General features: G+C 44.7%; 2 protein-coding genes across 2 annotated transcripts; both read right to left on the reverse strand.

Annotated features, from left to right (window-relative positions):
* Positions 1-6,317: 6,317 nt before the first annotated feature.
* SAAL1 (serum amyloid A like 1) lies at positions 6,318-14,803 on the reverse strand. Its single transcript, XM_072337574.1, has 12 exons — positions 14,646-14,803; positions 14,332-14,445; positions 13,740-13,823; positions 12,720-12,799; positions 12,275-12,334; positions 11,896-12,011; positions 11,039-11,222; positions 10,850-10,932; positions 10,525-10,713; positions 9,340-9,536; positions 8,487-8,579; positions 6,318-7,927 (listed from the first exon to the last, which is right to left on the reverse strand). The coding sequence occupies exons 1-12, from the start codon at positions 14,757-14,759 to the stop codon at positions 7,835-7,837; spliced, it is 1,407 nt and encodes a 468-aa protein (XP_072193675.1). The 5' UTR covers positions 14,760-14,803; the 3' UTR covers positions 6,318-7,834.
* A 212-nt stretch (positions 14,804-15,015) lies between these two features.
* LOC140253111 (serum amyloid A protein-like) lies at positions 15,016-16,675 on the reverse strand. Its single transcript, XM_072338496.1, has 4 exons — positions 16,618-16,675; positions 16,314-16,443; positions 15,452-15,590; positions 15,016-15,236 (listed from the first exon to the last, which is right to left on the reverse strand). Exons 2-4 carry the CDS (start codon positions 16,414-16,416, stop codon positions 15,095-15,097), a joined length of 384 nt encoding a protein of 127 aa, XP_072194597.1. The 5' UTR covers positions 16,417-16,443; positions 16,618-16,675; the 3' UTR covers positions 15,016-15,094.
* Positions 16,676-20,634: the final 3,959 nt, after the last annotated feature.

The raw sequence follows: 20,634 nt of genomic DNA on the forward strand, positions 1-20,634 counted from the left end.
AAGATGTTGGTTCTGTCTGCTGAAATAATTTTGTACTTTGCCTCCTTGCTGAGAAACACTATCTGAAAAAGAATATCTGAAACTGAGGATGAGTCCACATTTCTATTCCCAAGCCAATTCTGTACGGCCCTCCATTCATGTTTCAAAGTGAAACGAGCTTGAAGGATTGTTCTCAGCATGGGGACTTGAGCTCCCTCCCCAGCATCTGAAATCCTTGTATTCACACAGCAAAACAAACAACCGAAGTGCAGTTCTGCCTGACCACTAACACTGACCACTGGTCAGCACTAAGTGAATTAATTCATAGTCACCTTCTGCTGTAAGGATGAAAAACAGCAAGCAATGTAAAATCATCAGTTTACTGTGGGGACTGTAAACAAAGGCAATTGCAGAATGTTCAGCCTTGGAGCTGTAAGGCAGATCATCATTTCCAAGATTAGCAAAAGCTGTTCGTCGCACCGTGTTCTCATGACAGCTGTTTTTTTCCATCTGAGTTTCTTTTATCTTATTAGATTTTAGCTCCCATTACAGTTAAGATGATTTTGCAGGGGGTAAAAATTAATTAGTTTGCATCAAAGAAAGGCTTTTTTGAAAACACAACGCTAATGAGCTTCATCTGCCTGATCAGAAAGCTTCGCTTTTAGTAACACTCGGGCACAATTCTGCTCCAGAGAAACGTGGCATTAAAAGAATATTCAAAGCTAAAAGCATTAGCTAAGGAGTAAGCAGGATAATGGAGAAAAGATTAGGGTGGTCAGTTGTGATCAGACACGTAACCGTGAACGCTGACAAGAGGATTCCAACGTAAAGCAGGACAAGTTTGCAGAGATTGAACCAAGCTGCATTTGAGCAAGCAGGGCTTGGTGCAATTAGCAGCAGTACATTTAGTGACATGATGAACACTGAACCTCTCACCTATTGACGTTACCATTAGGAATTAAATGGGAGGGAGCTGGGAAGGGACAAAGAGAGCATTGACTTTGAGAAGAGAAAGAGAGAAAAAGTTCATTAATAGTTTTTACTATCTGGCAAATTCCATGGACAAAGCATTTGCCTGTTCATAAATCCATTTTTTTCAGTCAAGAACAAACTGTGTTTAATAAACTTTGTTTTCAGCTTGGTAACAGAATTAGTCCAGAGCACAAAGGCCACAACATTTGGTATTTCTTGCCTTTTTTCACCTCACCCATTTCCTCTTACTTTATTAACACACACAAGTATAATTTAGAATGAATTTCCTGGTAGGCAGGTGCAAATCTACCTGAAAACTTACATGATAAAGGCAGTTGTCAGAGATTTGCTGGTAAACTGGACCATAAATAACACCTGTGCTGATACATGCTACATCATTTGGCCTGAAAATGACAAGCAGGTGATGGAAGTGTTTTCGTCTGCTTTGATAAGGCTTCGGCTCCAACATCACTGCCGTTATGCAAAACCATCTTGACCTGCAACAGGCACCACTGACACCTTGACGGCTTTATCCTTTTGCCATCTTAATGCAGACATTTACATTCAAAAAACCCAGCCTCAAACACCCCTGTGGGTTCTTCCTCTGAAGAGAAGGTGTTCATACACCTGTGCACGGTCCCGCCAGCCTCCTGCAACAGGCCAAAAAAAAAGAAGACTGCAGCTGTTATTCATAAGGCTTTTGTTATCTCTCAGTAGAGGCAAAAGGGACCAGAGCATGTTTGGAAGGAAGACGCTTTGTTTAATGTAATTAAGTTTACTTCTTTCAAGTCTGAGTAAACGCAGCAGAACGACTGGAAATCAGGACTGCGGTACCTTTCCCTGTAAGGGCAACCAAGCACTTCATGCCACGCTGCGCTCAGCAGGTTCTTCAAAGAAAGCTCTCTCAAACTTCAGACCATGGACCAAAAAACCTACCAAGTCCACCACGCTAAACACAAAGCAGAAGCTGACAGCTGTGGAGCAGCCCTGGGCTTGTTTTCAAACGCAATGGTTCAGTCAGTTGCTACTCTCTTGTAACCACAGGAGAGCAACTGGTGTACACTTAGCTCCAGCAAAACAAGAAATCTATCCTTTGTTTGGGCTTGGGACTTTCCCACGTGAACAGCTCACATCACTCAGAGCCAATGCATTTTGGGGCCTTGAAGACCTTCCTTGCATCTACACCATTTTATAGCTCACAGGCAATTAAACTATGTTTCTTTTTCTTCTTGCCCTTCTTACATACTCCACCAGAAGAGCTCTCAAAGCTCAAGTCCTCTCGCTCTTCCAAGTTTTCACCATTCTTTTTTCTCTTTCCCTTTACTCCCAATGTCTCTATCCACTCTTTTACCCCCCCTGATTGATGAGGAAACTCTTTCATGTTGAATAAAAGAGTTTGCACAACACAGAGAACTCGTAATGGAAAATAAACAGCACTGACACCACTGGCTAATTCCAATTTGCACTAAAATACAGCACCGTGGCTATACTGTAAGGTGGGATCAACGTGTGCGTGTATTTTCCTGCAAATTTCAATATCCTCTTATTGACAGAAGATAGGAGGACTGGGCTACAGCTGGAGACAGGAAATGATTTTTATGATTTCATTAGAGTAACTGACAGAAGTGCTTCCTTCCTATAAAAGGTTAACATGCAGCTCATTAAACTTACAGCTGCTTTAAACAGGGCTGCCACCAAAACCAGCACGCACGACAACGTAAGTAATGTTGATATAAGCTCACTGCAAAATTAAAACGGAGTTTGCATAACCTGCAGCACAGAATAAATAACGACTATCGTTGCAACACAGGAGAATGTCAAAGTGCCTTCGCTTTCCTAAAGTTTCTTGGGAAAATGGACGAAGGGGCAGGAAGTGGGGAGTGCCAACAATGTGGGACATCAGTTGTGACAGGAGCAAACCTGCAGCCCATGAACAAAGAAACTACCATGGATATAAGTGTTACATTCAGGCTTTCATTTTAATCCCCTTAGAATTTAATTGTCACACCGTTTTTAATCTGTGCCATATGAAATTGATGAAGTCTAATTGAAAACTGTGGATCTGTACTACGAGTGAGTAGTGACAGAGGCTGAGCAGGTTTTAGTTCTCCTCAATTAAATACAGGCCCCTACTCCTTGATACCCAGCTAGTTATTCAAACCCATTCTGCTTTGCTCAGAGCGAAGTACAACACCAGCACCATCCCTGCAGGGCTCTGCTTTAGGAACTCACCTTAGGGATGCGCAAGGCCAGTGCTATGCAGGGGGAAAAAAACAGTAGAAACCACCTCCCCTCCATCGGGGAGGGCTCTGCACCTCTGTGCTGCAGCCAGTCAGCAAAACTGGGGGAAAACAAACAACATCAGCTTGCCCACCTGCTGTGTGATCTCCACCTTAAAACTTGTCTCGCTGCCATGCACATAGGGAAAACCTGAAGAGATTCCACTTCAAAAAGACAAAATGTAATCAACACTTGTCAACGTGACACCTTTATGATGGACAATCACACATCAGATATTCCACCCGGACAAACCTAGAATCCCAGCAATACCACTGGTAATACTTTGCTCTCTCACCATCACAATTCGTTGGTATTTCTCCCCTGTCATAATTCTTAAAACAGGAAAAAAAAACCCTCTATTTCCTCCTCCCTTCCTCATCACCTTTTCTAGTGTTACTGCTTCACTTCACCACATCCTATCAGTCACTTTTTCAAGCAATCTTGTTTGCATTGATGTCTGTACAGAGTTCAGTTCTCAGAGTTTGCTGCTGCCCAAAATTACAGCGGGCAGCTACTTTTTGAGATCTGAACTGGAATAAAGCAAGCAGAAAGAAGCCCAGCAGCTTTTTTCTGCATTTGTTCATTTTCTTCCCAAGCATTCAGAAGCACATCTTTCATCAGTCTCAGATGTTAGCTCTCTGCTAACAACAGCAACATAAAAAACCAAGATGGAGATGAGTCATTGGACTGTGCAGGCAAGGAGGAATAGGAACACGTTTCCCATTGCAAAACCTTCACTGATAGCTGTTGGAAATAACCTGGCTTATTTTACCAACCTTGCAATGTCAGGTTCACTCAGTACACGCCTTGTCAGCTCCAAGTGATGGGCACACTAACTGCATGGCTGATGCACAGCACTGGGACTGGGGAGTGAATACACAGCTGCTCAATGCCTTTTTGCCTGCACATGAAGGATTCTGGAGAACTTGTGTAACATGACAACAGACTGCTCTTCGCCCCAGGTGAGGCAGGTTTGTCCTTTATCAATGAGTTTAGCTGAGCACATGAGTTTCATCATCATCTAGAACAAGAAGTAAACAGCAGACATTAAAAAGGAAAAACTGATAGGATTTTCTTTGGAAAACAAAGGATGTGCTACGGAACTGCCACGACTAAGAGTTTCTCCTCTGGAAACAGAGATAGAGTGAAAGTATCATGGAGATGCTGCTGCCTTCATAATTCTACCTTCATAAAGAACAAAAATAATCAGGAACTAGTGGGAAAGTGTAGGGATTTTCAAGACATAGGGAGAAAACAAGACAAAAAAATAAATACAAAATACAAGAACACAGCCAAGGTACCAAACCTTTTCATGTCAATATCGAACTGTGAATATGGCTGACTTACAAATACTTGGAATACTTTGTGTGTGTTTGGCTTAGTTACAACCAAAGGTGTTATACCCAACCAATACTAACAACATGCAATCTCAGCTAGAAAGGAACTACCCTAGCAGTTATAAGAATACATGTAGTAAACACATAACTAAAGAAAATTAAGAAAGCAGACTGACGTGGACATGGAGAAACACAGAACTTGTCAGTGTATTCTGTTTCATGGCTTAGTTTATCAGAAATGAAAGGTCTGAGACAAAAATAGTGGGCAAAGCATGCAGAAGGAACAGCAGCAACAATCTCCTTACACCACCAAGGGAGCAGATTAAGCATTCCCTTATCAGTTTTCTTCCTCACACACCAGATTTCTTTGGATTTATGTTGCTCTGCCCCACCAGGAACACATTGCTGTGTGGGATGAAGATGCCAGATGGACACAGAGCAGGAGTCAAAAATAACACCATACTCCTATCTCTGAGTGAAATTATTACACCAACATTGCAAGCCTAATTTAAAATAAGTCCTTGTGGTCCAATTTCTACCTCAGTTTTCTAGGTGCTCTCATACCACAATCCACATGCAGCTCGGCCTAAGCAGGACCAAGTTCCTGTTACTTTAGTTTGATGCTTCATACACCCACTTATTGTCTGCAGCTCTGTAGAAGGCACTGAGGGTGAATCAGGTCTTGGTTTGAAGAAAGCTGTTCTCCTGATTTTACAGATGAAGCCATTCTGAAGCAGCAAGCTCAGTGAGTCCTGTCCTGACTGAGTGCCAAAGGATGGGGAGGACAGAGGGAAGAAAATGAGCAGGCATATTATGTTCATGAAGCACAAGAGCAGAGAGATCCCTGCTGGCAAGACAGTGAAATACATGGGCACCACCGCAGAAACACATCTGATGCCACTAAGTTTCTTCCACATCAGTGTGAATGACAAAACATCACACTGTTAAAGACAGCTCTGCCTCACCCACACAGCACAGGCTGCACAAGAACAGCTGTTTGGTAGGGTAAACAACTCAAGTCTCTTCCCATTAAGTTTGCAAAGGATAAAAATTCCAACATATTTGGATTTGTATTCTGCAGAACCAAGGCTGATGAACCTACTTCTACAGCTCCTTCTGCCACGTAAGAGCAGAGGACAGGACCCAGCTGGTTTGCCATTCACAGAAACCACCCATTTGCTTTACTACTTACAGGCATTAGGTATCATCCAACTTAGGCAGTCCTATCAGTAAAATGCTGCATCCCACCCATTCCTTCTAATTAGTGAGACTATATTTAACCATCAGCCAGACAACAATGAACGTTTGTATATCTGGAGTTAAAAGGAAGCAAACACGACTCAAAACAACAACAACAAAAAACCCAACAGATAACATCTCAGGATTTTGGTTGGTTGGGTTGGGGTTTTTGGTACGTTAAATGACAATCAGAAACCAGCACATTTCTGAGATGCAAAACCAGAAAGACCTCTCAGCTGTGGCAGGCTATTGTGAAGATACACGCAATGAATCTGGGGATGAACTAACTCAGAAAAGCCAGCGAGTAAGAGAGGCATCGACTTCCAGAGCATGAGAATGGCCAAGCAAAGAGAGCAAGACATGATTAAAGCGAGCATCCAATGAAGAACAACTTATATTTTACAGGACAATGACGATATGAGACGGTTCTGTTTTGCTCCTTACAAAGGTTCAAGAGAGTAACAGATAACTGCAGCAGCCTGGAAAATGAATTCAGTTGATCCCTGGAATGAAGAAGAACACATGGATTTCTTTTTATTTTTTTAGAAAAAGAAACTTTATTACAAATGGAAGGAGTAAGAAAATATCCAAAAAGTGTCAAAGCAGTATGAAAAATGTTCTCATCCTATTCACAATTACCAGTTTTCTCCAATAAACACGGCATACAAAAGTTGATAGAAACCACCGCCATTCTTTTTGGTAACACTAATCAGACCTTTTAACTCCAAGTCCCAACTCAGAAGTTGCTGGCAGCCCAACGAAAAGATTAAAATGTTCTTCTTTTTTGAAAACTTGAAGTTGGATGAAGCTCCTGTATTCGCCACACGGATGTGTAACTTGGGGCAAGCAAAACATGACCCAGCACAATCCTTAAAAGCCTATAAAAACCTGGAGTGATGGGCAATGCATGTACAATGTCTCTATGCTCTGGTTTCTACTTCTCTTTACACCCCAAATCTGACGAAGACCAACGGTTTTCCTCCCCAGAAACACCTGAAGCTGATGCACGGCTCATGCAGACACAGAATGTTGGCTGCTCTGCATGCAGGAATGTGAAAAGGTAGCGCAGTTAAAAAAAGGAAGTAATTAAAAGCACGATTCTTAGAAGACTCCGTACACTGAATTCACCGACTGCAAGGGATCTAACACCTTAACTCTTCTGAAAAGCCAGGCTCAAAAGGCATCTCTCATGTCCTTCACAGAGGACTCACGAAACACACAAACAAGGAAAGAACTGTGCGAGGTGTTGTCTTCCTAAAATGAAGTACAGATTGCTTTAAAAAAGCAAAAAGTTGGCAAATATGCCAAGGATTAAACCAAACCTACATCATGAACTCAGGGTAACTGGCTGCCACGGCTGGAAGCTGCAGCACACACCTTTGGAAAGCACTTTCTCAATCCTTTGAAATGCATGAGGCCTGCATGTCATGACTCAGTGCTGCAGTGCAAAAGAGGCTTCAGTATAAGACACGTTAAGATTTTGAAGGTGCAGGATGAAACATTTGTTACTGTACCCATTCAAGGTACTGTTGTAAGGAGAAGAGGAGATGACTCTTCTCTGTGTAATTTAACTGTTTCCATCAGGTGCATGAAAATGCTTTGCCCAAAGACATCTGAGATTTCCCACTAGTTCGTTTTTCTGCTGCCAGCAGCAACTTGGAAAATGCCAGCATCATGTTAGGAACAATTCGGCGCGTTTCATTAATTCTGCTGTTTCAACGTAAGTCGAAAAGCCCAGGACCAAGAGTCATCCAACAAACACTGTTCTGTACAGGAGCAACGAGAAGTGAACAGTCTTTCATCACCAGAGCAAACAGGATGGAAGATGCAGAACCAAACTCCAAATAATTTCCTTCACCGTGCAGACCAGGTAATACCTAATTAAATCAGGGCTACATTTCTTAAAAGCCACCTGCTGGTAAGGAAGTTGCCCCATTCTTCCACATGTACTGAAAAAACTCATTTCTGAAGCACTGTAACAAAAAGTCTTTGTTCCGAAAAAGGAAAAGCATTTTGTGTACAATCTTTTAGGTGGGGACCTTCAGGCTTGGGAAACGTTTTTCTAGACTTTCAGCAAGTGTTCCATCAGCCTCACGCAGAACTTCAAGGAAACTCTCCACCTGGAAATACAATTGCAAGCACAAATGCACACAGAACAACAAGAAGCCCGCTTGCATAGAACACCACTCTCATATTAGGTTTAAGAGTCTTTCTACTCCTGTATCTTCCTACCAACAGCAGCTAGCAGTAGCTACTATAAAGAATAACAAAAAATGATACATAGTAAATGCATTCCCTCCTCAGCTTCACAGCTACAGCTGGCCTAAGATTTGAAACATGGTTGCCTTCTCCATGCTGTTATTTTACTGTTCAAAAGTAGATAAAGTTTCCTACATGAAAAAACAACATTAGGATTATTCTGTAAGAATATAAAGGACAAATTCCCTGGCGGATCTCTGCAGACCTTCATTCATTTCAGCACAGTTTGACCCCTGTATCAGCTGATGATCTAGCCAAAGCTCTGGCTGAAGAAAGCTGTCAGAAAGGGGGTGAGACTGCCTAGAGGGGTGCATTACCTGTTCATGAGCAGTTCTGCCTTATCTCTGTTCTACACCTGATTCTCAAAGTCCTTCCAAGAGCAGTACTTTTTATATCTTACATGCTTTGCCACATACTCACTGATGTGAAATACAGGGGCAAGAGGTTCTGGAACGCACAGGAACACATCTGTTCATTTAGATGTCCCTGGTTTAGTCCTTCTAATGTATTTTCCTAGAAAATTAAACAAGAAATGTAACTAGTATATTGTGAGCAATTGTTAAAGAATAACACACAGTTGTGTGCACAGTGGCTTAAGGAGGTACTTCATTCACAAAACAAGTGAAACAAGCACAAGCAAGCAGAACTTAAGAGTTCTGAGAATACCAACCATTAATATAATAAGGTGTGAAAACTCACACCTTACACAAGTCTCTGCTTTTGAATGCTGAAGAAGTCTTGGCCCTTGAAGGCACACCCCTCAGACAATATGTGTCCCTGCTATCTGACACATGATGTTACAGACTTTCTGAAAAGTTTTCTAATGAACTTCCAGATGCCATTTCACTTGCTTGGAAAAATGTCCCATTAACAACAGAATCATAGAATCACAGAATGGCCTGGGTTGAAAAGGACCATTACGATCATCTAGTTCCAACTCCCTGCTATGTGCAGGGTCACCAGCCCCCAGACCAGGCTGCCCAGAGCCACATCCAGCCTGGCCTTGAATGCCTCCAGGGATGGGGCATCCACAGCCTCCTTGGGCAACCTGTTCCAGTGTGTCACCACCCTGTGTGAAAAACTTCCTCCTAATCTCTAACCTAAACTTCCCCTGTCTCAGTTTAAAACCGTTCCCCCTTGTCCTACCACCATCCACCCTTGTAAACAGCCATTCCCCCTCTTATTTATACGCTCCCTTCAAGTACTGGAAGGCCACAACGAGGTCTCCCAGGAGCCTTCTCTACCTATCCAGTGGAACTTACTTGATTCTTACCTTGGTCAGTTCTTGAAACATATTGGAAAGTAATTCACAGCAAATATCCTTCAAAATTTTCAGATGAAAATCTTCCTCCTTTAGTTCAGCCTTTCCAGTTTCTTCTTGTTCAGATTCCTTTGAGTTATCGACAGATCTCTTCCCACAGCCCTCCATGTATTGTAAGATACGAATCAAGCTCCCAATCAGAGGCATATCTAATATAAAGGAACAAAAAGGGGAAAGTTTAACACTGATAGGGTATTTTTTTCCTAATTCTTTCAAGGAACTTCAATTCGGAGGCAGATGGGAAGATTTTACAGAAAGGCTACAGCAATGTATATTCCGACAGTGATATGACATTTAATCAAATACTGTTCAAGAAAAAACAAGTGGAACAACTTAAAATCCAAATCATTCTTTACTGCAAGCGAACCTGGATCTATTAACATTCTACAGTAGTGGTATGAAGTGTTTCTCCATAGTAAACTAAAGCAAGCCTAATTATCTAGAGTCCTGTGAGCAGTAATGTAACAAATCCACTACTGAGTTCCTAAGAGAACAGACTCTCTGTGTAGGTCCATCTGCAGAAGCAGCAAGGATGGTGACGACTAGAGCCCTCTTGTGCCATTCCCTCATTTCTTTTATCTCCCCACTGTATCAAACGACAAGCAAACCTAATGGTAGCCAGACCTCACTTAGCTCCTTCAAAAGGGAAAAAAAGAAGCTTGTATGTTAAGTTTGCATCATGATGATCCCACCTGATGAACAGAACTGGCAAAACCTCTTTCTTCTATATGTAACGCATCCCTAAAGAAGCCTTTCAATTCAAAAAACTTCTCATTGGATTGAAAAGTAGAGATTAAATGGATTTGGGTACAGAATCTCCCTCTCTTGAGGAAAGTGACTAGCAAGACCTCTTAGCAAAGACACATTCTGCAATTCTCATGCACTCGGCCAGTGGAGAAAACTGAAGAGAATCTACAGATTCTGAAACCGCAGCTGTTCAAAGGTATCCAGGACCTGAATTTTGAGCTACCTGTGATTTTCAGAGGAGCCTCAATGTATTCAAACATGCATCTGAATTATGCGCTCTGAATTGACCTCTACTAAACAGTAATAAATTAACCATCTTTCCTTCCATCATTGTCAAATCTAACAGCAATAAAATAGCAAAAAGAACAACAACAAAAAAGCAAGACTTGCTTTTCCTCATCTTGATGTATTCTCGTTCTGTCTGTGAAGCAAATATGGCAGACAGCACGGACAAAATAGAGGCCAATACCGTCTTCTGCTCCTGTACAATGATTGGTGGATCATCCGGCTGGCAGAGCTCATGGCAAATGAGGTCATAAAGTAAAGTCCAGGTCTCTTTTCCTCCATCGGGAGCCTGCACTTGAAAAAGAAAGAAAGAGAACCCATCGGATTTAATCTAGGCATGCAAGCTATTCTTTTTCTCACTGAACATCTGATGAGCTGGAAGTCACTTGCATTCTTAGTCCCATCATATGCAGTAATTCAAGTGCCTTACCAATAGCCTGTATGCCCTCATCCACCGTAGTGAGGAGCTGCAAGATATGCATATAAACATCAAGTCCTTCGGGACTATCTGAGCTACGTAGAACAAAAGAAGAAACAAAGGCTAGTTAGATGAAACCCTGCGTCTTAGCTTGGTCAAAGAGTCCCCCCAGCCACAGAACCAAAGAGAATTCTCACATACCGGACTTGTTTGGCTGCTTCGAGTATACAAGGCACAATCTTAAAGTCTGGAAGCTCTTCAGGGGAGTCATCTGTAGATGGTCCCACAGACTGACAAGTGCCACTTTTAATCCAGTTTAACATCAGCTCTTCATCCAGATCAAAGAGTTTGTCCACCACTTCGCCCACTTTTACCAGCAATTCAACTGCACAAAAAAAGAAACCAAAAATGAAGAAATTAAAGAGCAGCAATTAGTTCACAAAATGCTAACACACAAAAGTACACAGATAAATTAAGTGCTCAAATACTTCTGTTTCATTCAGTATTTTCTAAGGGTTTCTATGCTCATGTTCTTTTTGTGGCATAAATGAGGTGAAAAGCTTGGTAAATAGGTACTGCTGGGAAGCCCACTGACACATTATCGCCTGTCATGGCATTTACGAAGTAGGATCTTTTTTTGGTAAAGGGACTTCGGGTTCCCTAAAAGTAAAAACCTCCTCTTCTGAAATAAAGCATGACAAAATTTGTCCCTAAATATGCATTTTTTAGCTAAGCTTATGCACGCTAACCTCCATTTCAGTCAGGTAGAAGCGGGGTTTCAGCAGGAACAAGCATGACTTCTGAGTCATCAACAACAAGTAAAAGAAAACTAATGCAAACATTAGCTGGAGTCCTGTACGATGCACTTCTCTTGTTGGGTTTATAGGTGCGTGCTTATAAATCCTGCAAAGTTGGCACGAGTTTATTTTGGTGTCTTTTGAATTCAGGAGGCTTACTTTAAAGATGAAGAAGCCTTGTACTCCCAAATAAAAACATTTGGCTTTCTAATTCACACAGCAGTTCTTAACACTGGTTCTCAGTGCGCTTCGGCAACTCACCATTTGTAGAGCTTGACATGATAAAGCAGACACAGTCATACACTGAAGGGTTGTCTCGGATCCTCTCAACCCAAATGTTGGCCACCTCAGGTTGGGAGAGGCAAGTCAGCAACAGCCTAGGCAGAAATTGGCCATGTAACAGATCAGAAGCCAGATCACTGATCTCAGCTGTACAGGTGTAAAATCAAAGCAATGAGAAAGAAGTGGCAGAAGACTGGAACGCAGCCCACAGAAAATGAATTCCAGAATAAAGTGGAAACGACAGAAGGACAGGATGGGAAGACATTAAAATAATGAGCCCACGTGCCAATCTTTGTCCCAGGACCTCAGAATGGAGCAGAATTACACTAACAATACATTAATTTCTGACATGTCCTACCTGCTTGTTTCCAGGAGAGTTGGAGAGTCCGAATCACACAAACGTTGCAGTAACACTTGGCTTTGAGCAGAAAATCCAAGAGAAAAAAGTTAATAAAAAACCTTTTAATACCTTTTTTTTAAAACATACATTGCAAAGTTAATTTCGTAGCTGCAGCAGCGTACTGTGATTAAACCCAGCTCTTACACACTGGGCATGCATCACTGGTGTTTCAAGATTGCCAGACTTGGAGATCGCAAATGCAGGAGTTTGACAAGCGGCTACGAAACATAACATCAAGCAGTGGGCATTCATTGTATCTTCGCTGAACACTTTTCAGCCACTTAGGGTTTGTCAAAGGTGTGTGAATAAAGATATTGCAAGGAAATTTAGTTCCTTTCATAACGCTCACTGTGAGAGTCCATAAAAGCAGTATGATGCACGTATAAAGTACATACACACCTACCCGAGATTCTCATCTTTACTAATGGACATGCATATGTCTTGGAAACAGGCCATATTTCCCAGTATTCCCACGCAGATCTCCTGAAAAGCCAATGCACAGTATGATGGAATGTCTGCAACACGGTTCACAATTTTATTTCCACAGCCGTAAGACAGACATAAGAAAGGTTCAAAGCTGCTTTCCAGTTTGATTTTCAAGCACTTATGACTCAGCAATGTCTGGATGGGTACAGATTTCCTAAGGGATGTTGTTAGACTAGACCGAAGCATACAACAAGTACTGTTCACTATTTAGCAAAGTTCAGGCATTTCATAAAAGCAAATATACCTTGAAATAAAAGCTCACTTAAATGGTACGTTTTATACTGTTTTGAAGTTAGACTGGCATTGCTATTATTAAAGCAATAAAGAGTCCTAGGGACAAAAACATACCAGTACCTCCCCCTCTACAGATACCTCCTCTAAAATAAAGGGGAGGGGGTTGTCTTAATACAAGCTTCCAGCAAAGACCATTTCCCAATTGCAAAGATTTCTGCCATCTTGAATTTCCAAATGCCATTGCACTACGTAATGCAAGCTGCAGGGCAATAACACTGCAGCATGGGTGGAAAAAGAGAAATGCATTAAGTACCGGTGATCAGTAGTTCTTAACTAATGTTACTTTTGTACACTTGACAAAACAAAACTCTTAACCATTTCTGTTCAGTAATCACAAGGTAAGTTACCAGGAAGAAAAGGCCTGTCCTTACTGATTTTTTTAAATGAGCCATTTAACCAAGTTTGATACCATTAATCCTTCATCAGTAATGACACGGATCAGCTTCATCATCACCAAAATAGTTACTAACCGGACCATATTAAAAACACTGTGCTAAAACGCATCCAAAAATTAAGTTGTTTTCTCCCTGTTCCATAAGTTATTCAAGAATGCAGTGGGAGGCGGGAGCTACTTAGGAATGCTGGCACAGAGCTATGTGCTGTAATGATTAGCACAGGGCAGTTTTTGACAGCCCATACTTACAGTCAGACGAGGACACTTGGATTTGGCAAAAACTCCCATGAAGATATCAGGGGCATTGAACTCCTGAAGAAACAAAGCAACATCCTGTGGAGAAAACAAACGATGGAGCAAATGAAGCCACCAATTTTACAATTTCAGAACACAAATCAAACACTTTCTCACAGATTAAGGACGGACTCAGTGACTCACTGCAGAAAAATGAGGTATTTACCTCACTGAGTGAATAAGCCCCACTGCCGCCAGCTGAGCCAACGCACAATGAGGAACACCTGGAGGGCAGCTCAAACAAATCACAGCTGTACGTGGCCCAGATACTAGGACTGACAGAGGGCTTTTCCATATTGGTGCTGGGCTCAGAAGCACGCAAAGCACTCTCTCCATCTGAAGAGAGCAATGAGTCTCCTCGATGCCAAGCACCGCACCTGCTCTGCTCAGAGACTCCAAGGATGCTGCCAGCAGGACCAGAGAAGCGGTACCACCTGAAACACCTTCAGCCCGCCCCTCTTCTCTCCTCTTTCCCACAAGACTTTAGATTGATAAAACTCAGCAGCGGTAACACGACATTCGTCTGGCCCCAGCGCCCAGCTCCTACCTCATCCATGGACATGTCCCACACCTTGCAGATATCGTTCTCCATCTCTTCGTCCAGTTCCGTCTGAATCCCCTCGGGGTTCCCACTGGGCTCAGACTTCTCGGGGCTGATAAGCTGGAAGGGGGAGGAGGGGTACAGTAAACGACGTGAGCTACGACGAAGAACCGCCAGGAAGCCCAAGCAGCGGCCTACCCCGCGGTCACAGCGGGATGAAGGCTCCCAGTCAGGACGGCGGCCTTCAGCCGGGCCCGATCACGGCCCGCTCCAGACCCGCCGCCCTCAGCCCTCACACCGCCCCGCCCCACTCTCCGCACCTCGATGAGGCGTGTGAGGATGCTGAAGAGCCAGTGCTTGCTGTACACCGTGCTGCCCACCGCGTCGCCCTCCTCCTCCGCCTCGCTGGAGGGCGGCGAAGGGTTGCGATCCATGGCGCCGGGCCCCGCCGCCTCACCGGCAATAACGAGGCGGCGGCCAGAGCGGCGCCTGCGCTCACGGCGCCCCCACAGCGCCCCCTGCCGGTCGGCTTTCCGAGTGCACCGCGCCGTACGTCGGCCGCCCGCCCCCCCAGCGCCCCCGCTGCACGGCCCCGAGGCCTCGCCTCACCCCCCGGCCCCCATCAGGACCCCCCGCCCCCCGGCAGCACGGTTGCCGCGATGCTCAGAAGGCGCTCGGACACAAATAGAGCAGATGGCGGCGAGTCCTGACAACGCGACAGTTTCTTTATTGGGCTGCACAAGGGAGGGGTAACGGGAACGGAGCAACTTCAGTATTTGCTGGGAAGGCCTGCGGGCCTGTAGCGGTTGGGATCGCCGCCTCTTCTGCCCCACTCGTTGGCCTCTTGGTCGAGCCGGGTGTCCTCCGCGCCTCTGCCGCTCACACCGCTCTGCCAGTTCTCCCGGGCATCGCTGCAAGGAGAGGCCGCCTGAACCAGCGGCACCCCACAGCCGCGGCCCTGCGCTCTGCCGCCTCCCTCCCTCCCGTAACGCTGTTGCTTCTGCAGCGCTGCTTCCCCTCCCCTCCGTTCCCCTTCTGGACGCAGAGCTTAATACGTATCAAGAAGGATTTCACTCGGACCGGAACACACGGATCCCTGTTAACTCCCTGCTAACAAGATGAATACCTGATCACTTTGGCTACCCAAGCACCACCGGGTCCTCTCCGGGCAGCATCGTAATTGCCACGAGCATGGAAATACTTGTCAGCACCAATGTAGTTTGCCTCACGCATGTCCCGGTATGCTCTCCACATATCCCGTGCGCCTAAAGAGAGCAGACAGAGGTGAGATTAAATCTGAGATTAAATCTGATATCCTACTCCAGCAGCAGCCAAGCACCATTTCAGCCAGAAAGCCCATGGCTGCTGTTGAGCCAGAAAGCCCCATGTGTCCCACGGGCTCCACAGAGAAACATCTCTTATCAACCTCTACTAAAGTAGGGAAGCTTAGCAAAGCAGTAGAAAAGGGGCTCCTCGAGGAGAACTTCACGGAGCCATGGAGGCTTTGCCTGGCTGTGATGCTTCAAGGGCTGGAGGAGTTCTGTCTCAAAGCAAGCTGGCAGTGACACTTTAGATCCATAGCATGCACTATGGAAGGTACCAGCTTCATTCTGAGACTTCAGCAGTAAAGGGTTTGTGCACCCAGTTTGTCCACAAGAAGCTCTCCATGAGCATGTGCCTATTCCTGCAATTCCTGTGCCTTGTTTGGTTGCAGGGGTGTCCCCAAGCTTGACCCCAGGCCCGTCATATTCTTCATGCTGTGCTTGGATAGACCCAAGGAACACAGAGACACTTGACCAAATGGGCCTCTCAATGGGAGTCACCAACTGGAAGGACCTGTGGAGGCTGATCAAGGTCCTCTCCCAGCAGCAGAGACCAAGAGGCTCCGTAATGCAGAACTGCAAAACCCCTTGACTGGAGGACTGTATGTAGCCTATGCTCAGGGATTGGGTCCTGAGAGAAAGACCAGTGGTGATGGAACAACTTACCTCCAGCTGCATCCCTGACAAACTTGAAACCACTGGAGAATGGGTTGTCAGCACTTGCATATAGAACAATGGAGAGCAACACGAAGCAGACACAGAGCCTCATGGTTCCCTGCCCAAGCCTGACACAGAGCTGTAAGAAAACGAGAGAGGTTAGCAGTTCTAGAGCACCTCTTAGAGATTTCTGACCTAACGCTCATCACACCCATGGCTGTATCCAGGCAGCTGCAGGAGCACTCATGCAACCACCCCAGAGCTTATGGCCTACCCAAGAGCCCAGCATAGGAAAATTCAGAGAATCACTCACCACTGCAGAAAGGCAAAGCCAGGAGGCTGGGTGGAAGTGAAGCCTGTCCTGTGTGCTTTCAGAGAGGGTATTTATAAGGGATTTAAACCCCAGAAAAGAGGAAATTGAAAGGGACACCCAGGGCTGGGAATTTCCCAGTACCACCCCACTTTCAACAGAGTATTACAATAAGTGCCCGTACCCTGGCTGAAAGTTCATGAATCCTGTTACACAATGTTTTGTAAAATATACAGTGCTTTTTTTTTTTTTTTTTCCACAAGAAATGTGCTCCTCATAGCAAACAGATTGAGAAACTTCCACACAGACTGGTGTTTGAAATGTTGTGGCTGACTTCAGTTTCCTGGCTCTTGTGCTAGAATGAGCTCAGAGAAGAAGCTGCCTGATCACCTGCCTTCATCTCCAAGTACAAGACTGGGTCTGTGCCTTTGTACAAGCATACAAGTGTTTATATGGCCAGGTTTTGGTAACAGAAGGCTGTAGTGATGGCTTCTGTGAGCAGCTGCCCCATGTCAGATCAAAGCCAGCTCCAGCTGCTGCAAAAGGAACCTGCTGCTGGGCAAAGTTCCATGAGTAACACTGAGTGCGCCTATAGGAGAGCAGACTGAAGGAAGGGAAAAAGCACTGCGCAACATCAGCTGCAAGATGACAGTGAGAAATGTGAGAAGCAGCCCAGCAACCCCCAAAGTCAGGGCAGGAGGTGCTCCAGGACAGAACAAAAGTTCCCTGCAGCCTAGGAGAGGCCCGCAGTGGAGCAGGCTGTTCTGCTGCAGCCCATGGAGAGCCCCTGCAGAAGCACCAGTGTGTGGAGAGGAGCCCACAGTGAGACAGGAGGGCTGGGGTAGCTGCTGCCTTGGGGGAACCGTGCCCCATGGTACTGAGCCATTTTGGAGCAGTGCTTGAAGAGCTGCAGCCTGTGGGAGACCCATGCAGGGTCAGTTTGGGAAGGATGGCATCCTGTGGGATGGACCCCACGTTGGAGCAGGTGCAAAGAACAACATGGAGAAGCAGCAGATATTAAGTGTTATGGATCGTCCACAGCCCCTGCTCTCCTGCGCAGCTCAGAGGGAGCAGGCAGGAGGGGGTTGGGGATAAGGTGATTTTCCTTTGCTTTTAGTTCTCACTGCTCTAGTTTGCTAGCAGAAGGCAATAAAATACGTTAGTCTCCCTTACACCGAGTCTGTTTTCCCTGCGACAGTAGCTGCTAAGAGAGCTCCCTGTCCTCATCTCAACCCAGGAGCTTTTTTCATAGTTTCTTCTGTCTTTCTGAGGATGCAGAACAAAGGAGCAGCACGGTGGACCTTAACCAGCCAATGCATGAAACCACAACAGGGAACGGTCATCTGCACTACCAGAAATGCTGCAGGAGCTGCTAGGTGTTGGGGTGACAAGATGGATCCCAGAGATGATAGTAACTCCACTGCATACACCAATACCCATACTGGAAACACCTGAAGATAGTGCATGCTCATGCCACCACAGGGAAGGCGTAAATGGTTCATTCTTCTTTTGCTTGCTCCCACAGACTCCTCATGCCATTCTGCTTCCAGAGTGGCTCAGTGCAGTCCCAGCAGGCTAAAGGAAGGAGAGTAATGCAGTAACAAATGTTTTAATGAAAGGGAAATTCAAATCCATATGGCCAAATCTCTGCTCAATTTTAAGACAAGCATATTAACCATCAAGCCCTGTTGGTGTGGTTCACAGCTTGAGTACCTGATATCCTCCTCTTTTTGCACCAGGTCAAAAAGTGCTTGGTGCCTGCTTGCCCATTTCAACAACCAACATGATTCCGCTGCAGAAGGCTCTGGACAGAACATGTAGAATGCCTCCCTTTACGTGGTCTCATACATGATTTAACAACTACGGAGTTACCTTAAATGTTGTGCAGGGCAAGTATGCATAGTTGTCCCATTCACAGTTCTGTCTCATAGTAAGTGGCCAGAGCTCAAGTGCTGGAGCATGAGGTAAAAGAGGTGCATTAGTTCGTGGTGTTTCATTAGCCCAGGCTGATATCTTCTCTTCCTTGGACACCTCAGACTCCAAAGAAAACATTTAAGTTAAAGGAGTGAGAGACACTTACCAAAGACAGGCCTGGAAAAGAAGGACAAATAACCTCTGAGTAGAACGACTTGAGATGAGGAGAATCTCTACCCCAATGCAGCAGAAAGGAAAACTTTGCAAAAGCCACGAGGCAGACAAAATCTTGCCTGTGCCACCCATGAACCTCATACCTAACATACACCTTAGCTGCCATAGGGAGCAGAGCATTGTTCTATTACAGTTCTGTTTACATCGTACAGACAACTTAAACTCCTTCCAGCACCTATCAGCCCAAGTTCCTTCTCTGCTGGCTGCAAGCAACCCAGTCTGTCTTGTCTTCAGTTTTAATTTAAATTAAGTCACAACAGGAAAGTGATTCCTTTGACCCTGGATAGAACTCAGCAAAACATACATCATTACATATAGGGACCTGGAAGGTGCCCACAGAGCTGATTTAAGGAACTTTCCAGAGCACAGAAGGCATTTCTGGGCTTTCAGACCTGGTCTGATAGTTCACGTTCTCAAACCACTGCTTACTGAAAATGACACAAACATGAGGGTAACAGCAACAAGACAGGCACTGGTGTGGAACTTTAGACTGTGAACTGCTTATTCTTGACTCTGCCTGGAAAGCACTGCTTTTCCAACTCCTCTGGGCCTGCTTTCCCAGTCACAGCCCTTGGCCCATAAGAAGGAAGCTGCAGCCAACAACTGCTGCTTTTGCACAAAGATGTGAGCAAGCTGCCACTGAGAGGGAAGGAGGGTGGAATGTTCCTGCCTGCATACTAGGTACATCTAACCTCCACTAGGGCCCCTCCGAGACTGTTTTCTGACTTTGGATGATCTGATACAGTTAAGATAAAAGCACATTTTGCAAGCTCTACCCCTCACACCGGCCTTTAATTTTAAATATCTCTAAATGCAGTCATTTTGCAATCTAGGCATTTCGCAATCTAAGTCAATAAGCCTCTGAATGGGAAATGGAAGGTGAATTCCCAGCCCAGGCACAGCAGTAAATGCTGTTTTTCCTATACTGCAGGAGATAAAGTCTCCTTATTTTGGCTTACCCAAACAAAACTACAGTTGTTTTGGTTTTGGTAATGCTGCTCTGCGCAATATGTGCTAGCATTGGTGTTAGGCTTGTAGAACGATTGCAAATTTCCTAGTTTTGTAAGACACAGATTGCACATACAAATGCTTATCTTAAACAAAACCATCAAAAACCTACTAGTAAATGAATTTTAACAGTGAAGTTGTGTTTTGAGGCAAGTCGAGGACTTTACTTAAAGCTGCTCTATGCAAAGCTCCCTTTATTCATTTCTGCTTCAGGGTCCCTGCTACCAAGAGTTAGCAACACAGGAGAGGAACCACGGCCCACTTGCTTCAGCACAGGCAGGCTCGCACCATGGGTGATGCATGCTTGACTGGCTGATGAGAGCTGGTAGATGGGATCCCTCAGGAAGCTTTCTGATGACGGCACTGTGCTGTGTAACTGAATTCTAGACATGAAACTATTTCACATCACACTTCCTTCACGTTTAACTTTCCTTCAAGAATAAACTCTCACTCCTTATTGACAAGTTAATCGAAGTCGTCAGCACTTCAGTCACCAGATGTTAACAAATGCTTCCCATTATGTCAACTGCACAACTACTCTAACACAAGGATTAAGAAAAAAAACAAGAAAACACCAAAAAACTTTGAATGTAAAGTTATGATTTATTGTTAAAAAAAAAGGAAAAAAGCCCCACCCCAGCTCTCACCAGTGGTTACTCAAGTGTACAAAAACCTCACAGAAGCAAAAAAGAGATTGTTATGTGCACAGTGCACACGGAACAAATGAAGCAATACCGTTAAGTCCAGAAACAGGGCAGCCACATTGTTATGAATTCAGCAAACTTCCCTATTAAGGGCAGCAACAGCACTCAGCTTGATGTGCTGCAAGAAACAGTTAAGCCACTGAGGTAGTAGCACATTGAC

This window comes from Excalfactoria chinensis, chromosome 5 (genome assembly GCF_039878825.1).
Source record: "Excalfactoria chinensis isolate bCotChi1 chromosome 5, bCotChi1.hap2, whole genome shotgun sequence".
Classification (NCBI taxonomy): domain Eukaryota; kingdom Metazoa; phylum Chordata; class Aves; order Galliformes; family Phasianidae; genus Excalfactoria; species Excalfactoria chinensis.

Coding starts and splice junctions, on each gene's coding strand:
- SAAL1 (XM_072337574.1), bottom strand. CDS start 14,759: ATGGATCGCAACCCTTCGCCGCCCTCCAGCGAGGCGGAGGAGGAGGGC. Junction 12,335..12,719: donor AGTAAAGATGAGAATCTCGG/GTAGGTGTGTAT, acceptor TTCTGCTCAAAG/CCAAGTGTTACTGCAACGTT. Junction 10,714..10,849: donor TGAGGGCATACAGGCTATTG/GTAAGGCACTTG, acceptor TTCTTTTTCAAG/TGCAGGCTCCCGATGGAGGA.
- LOC140253111 (XM_072338496.1), bottom strand. CDS start 16,416: ATGAGGCTCTGTGTCTGCTTCGTGTTGCTCTCCATTGTTCTATATGCA. Junction 15,591..16,313: donor TGTCAGGGATGCAGCTGGAG/GTAAGTTGTTCC, acceptor TGCTCTCTTTAG/GCGCACGGGATATGTGGAGA. Junction 15,237..15,451: donor TGGGTAGCCAAAGTGATCAG/GTATTCATCTTG, acceptor CTCTCCTTGCAG/CGATGCCCGGGAGAACTGGC.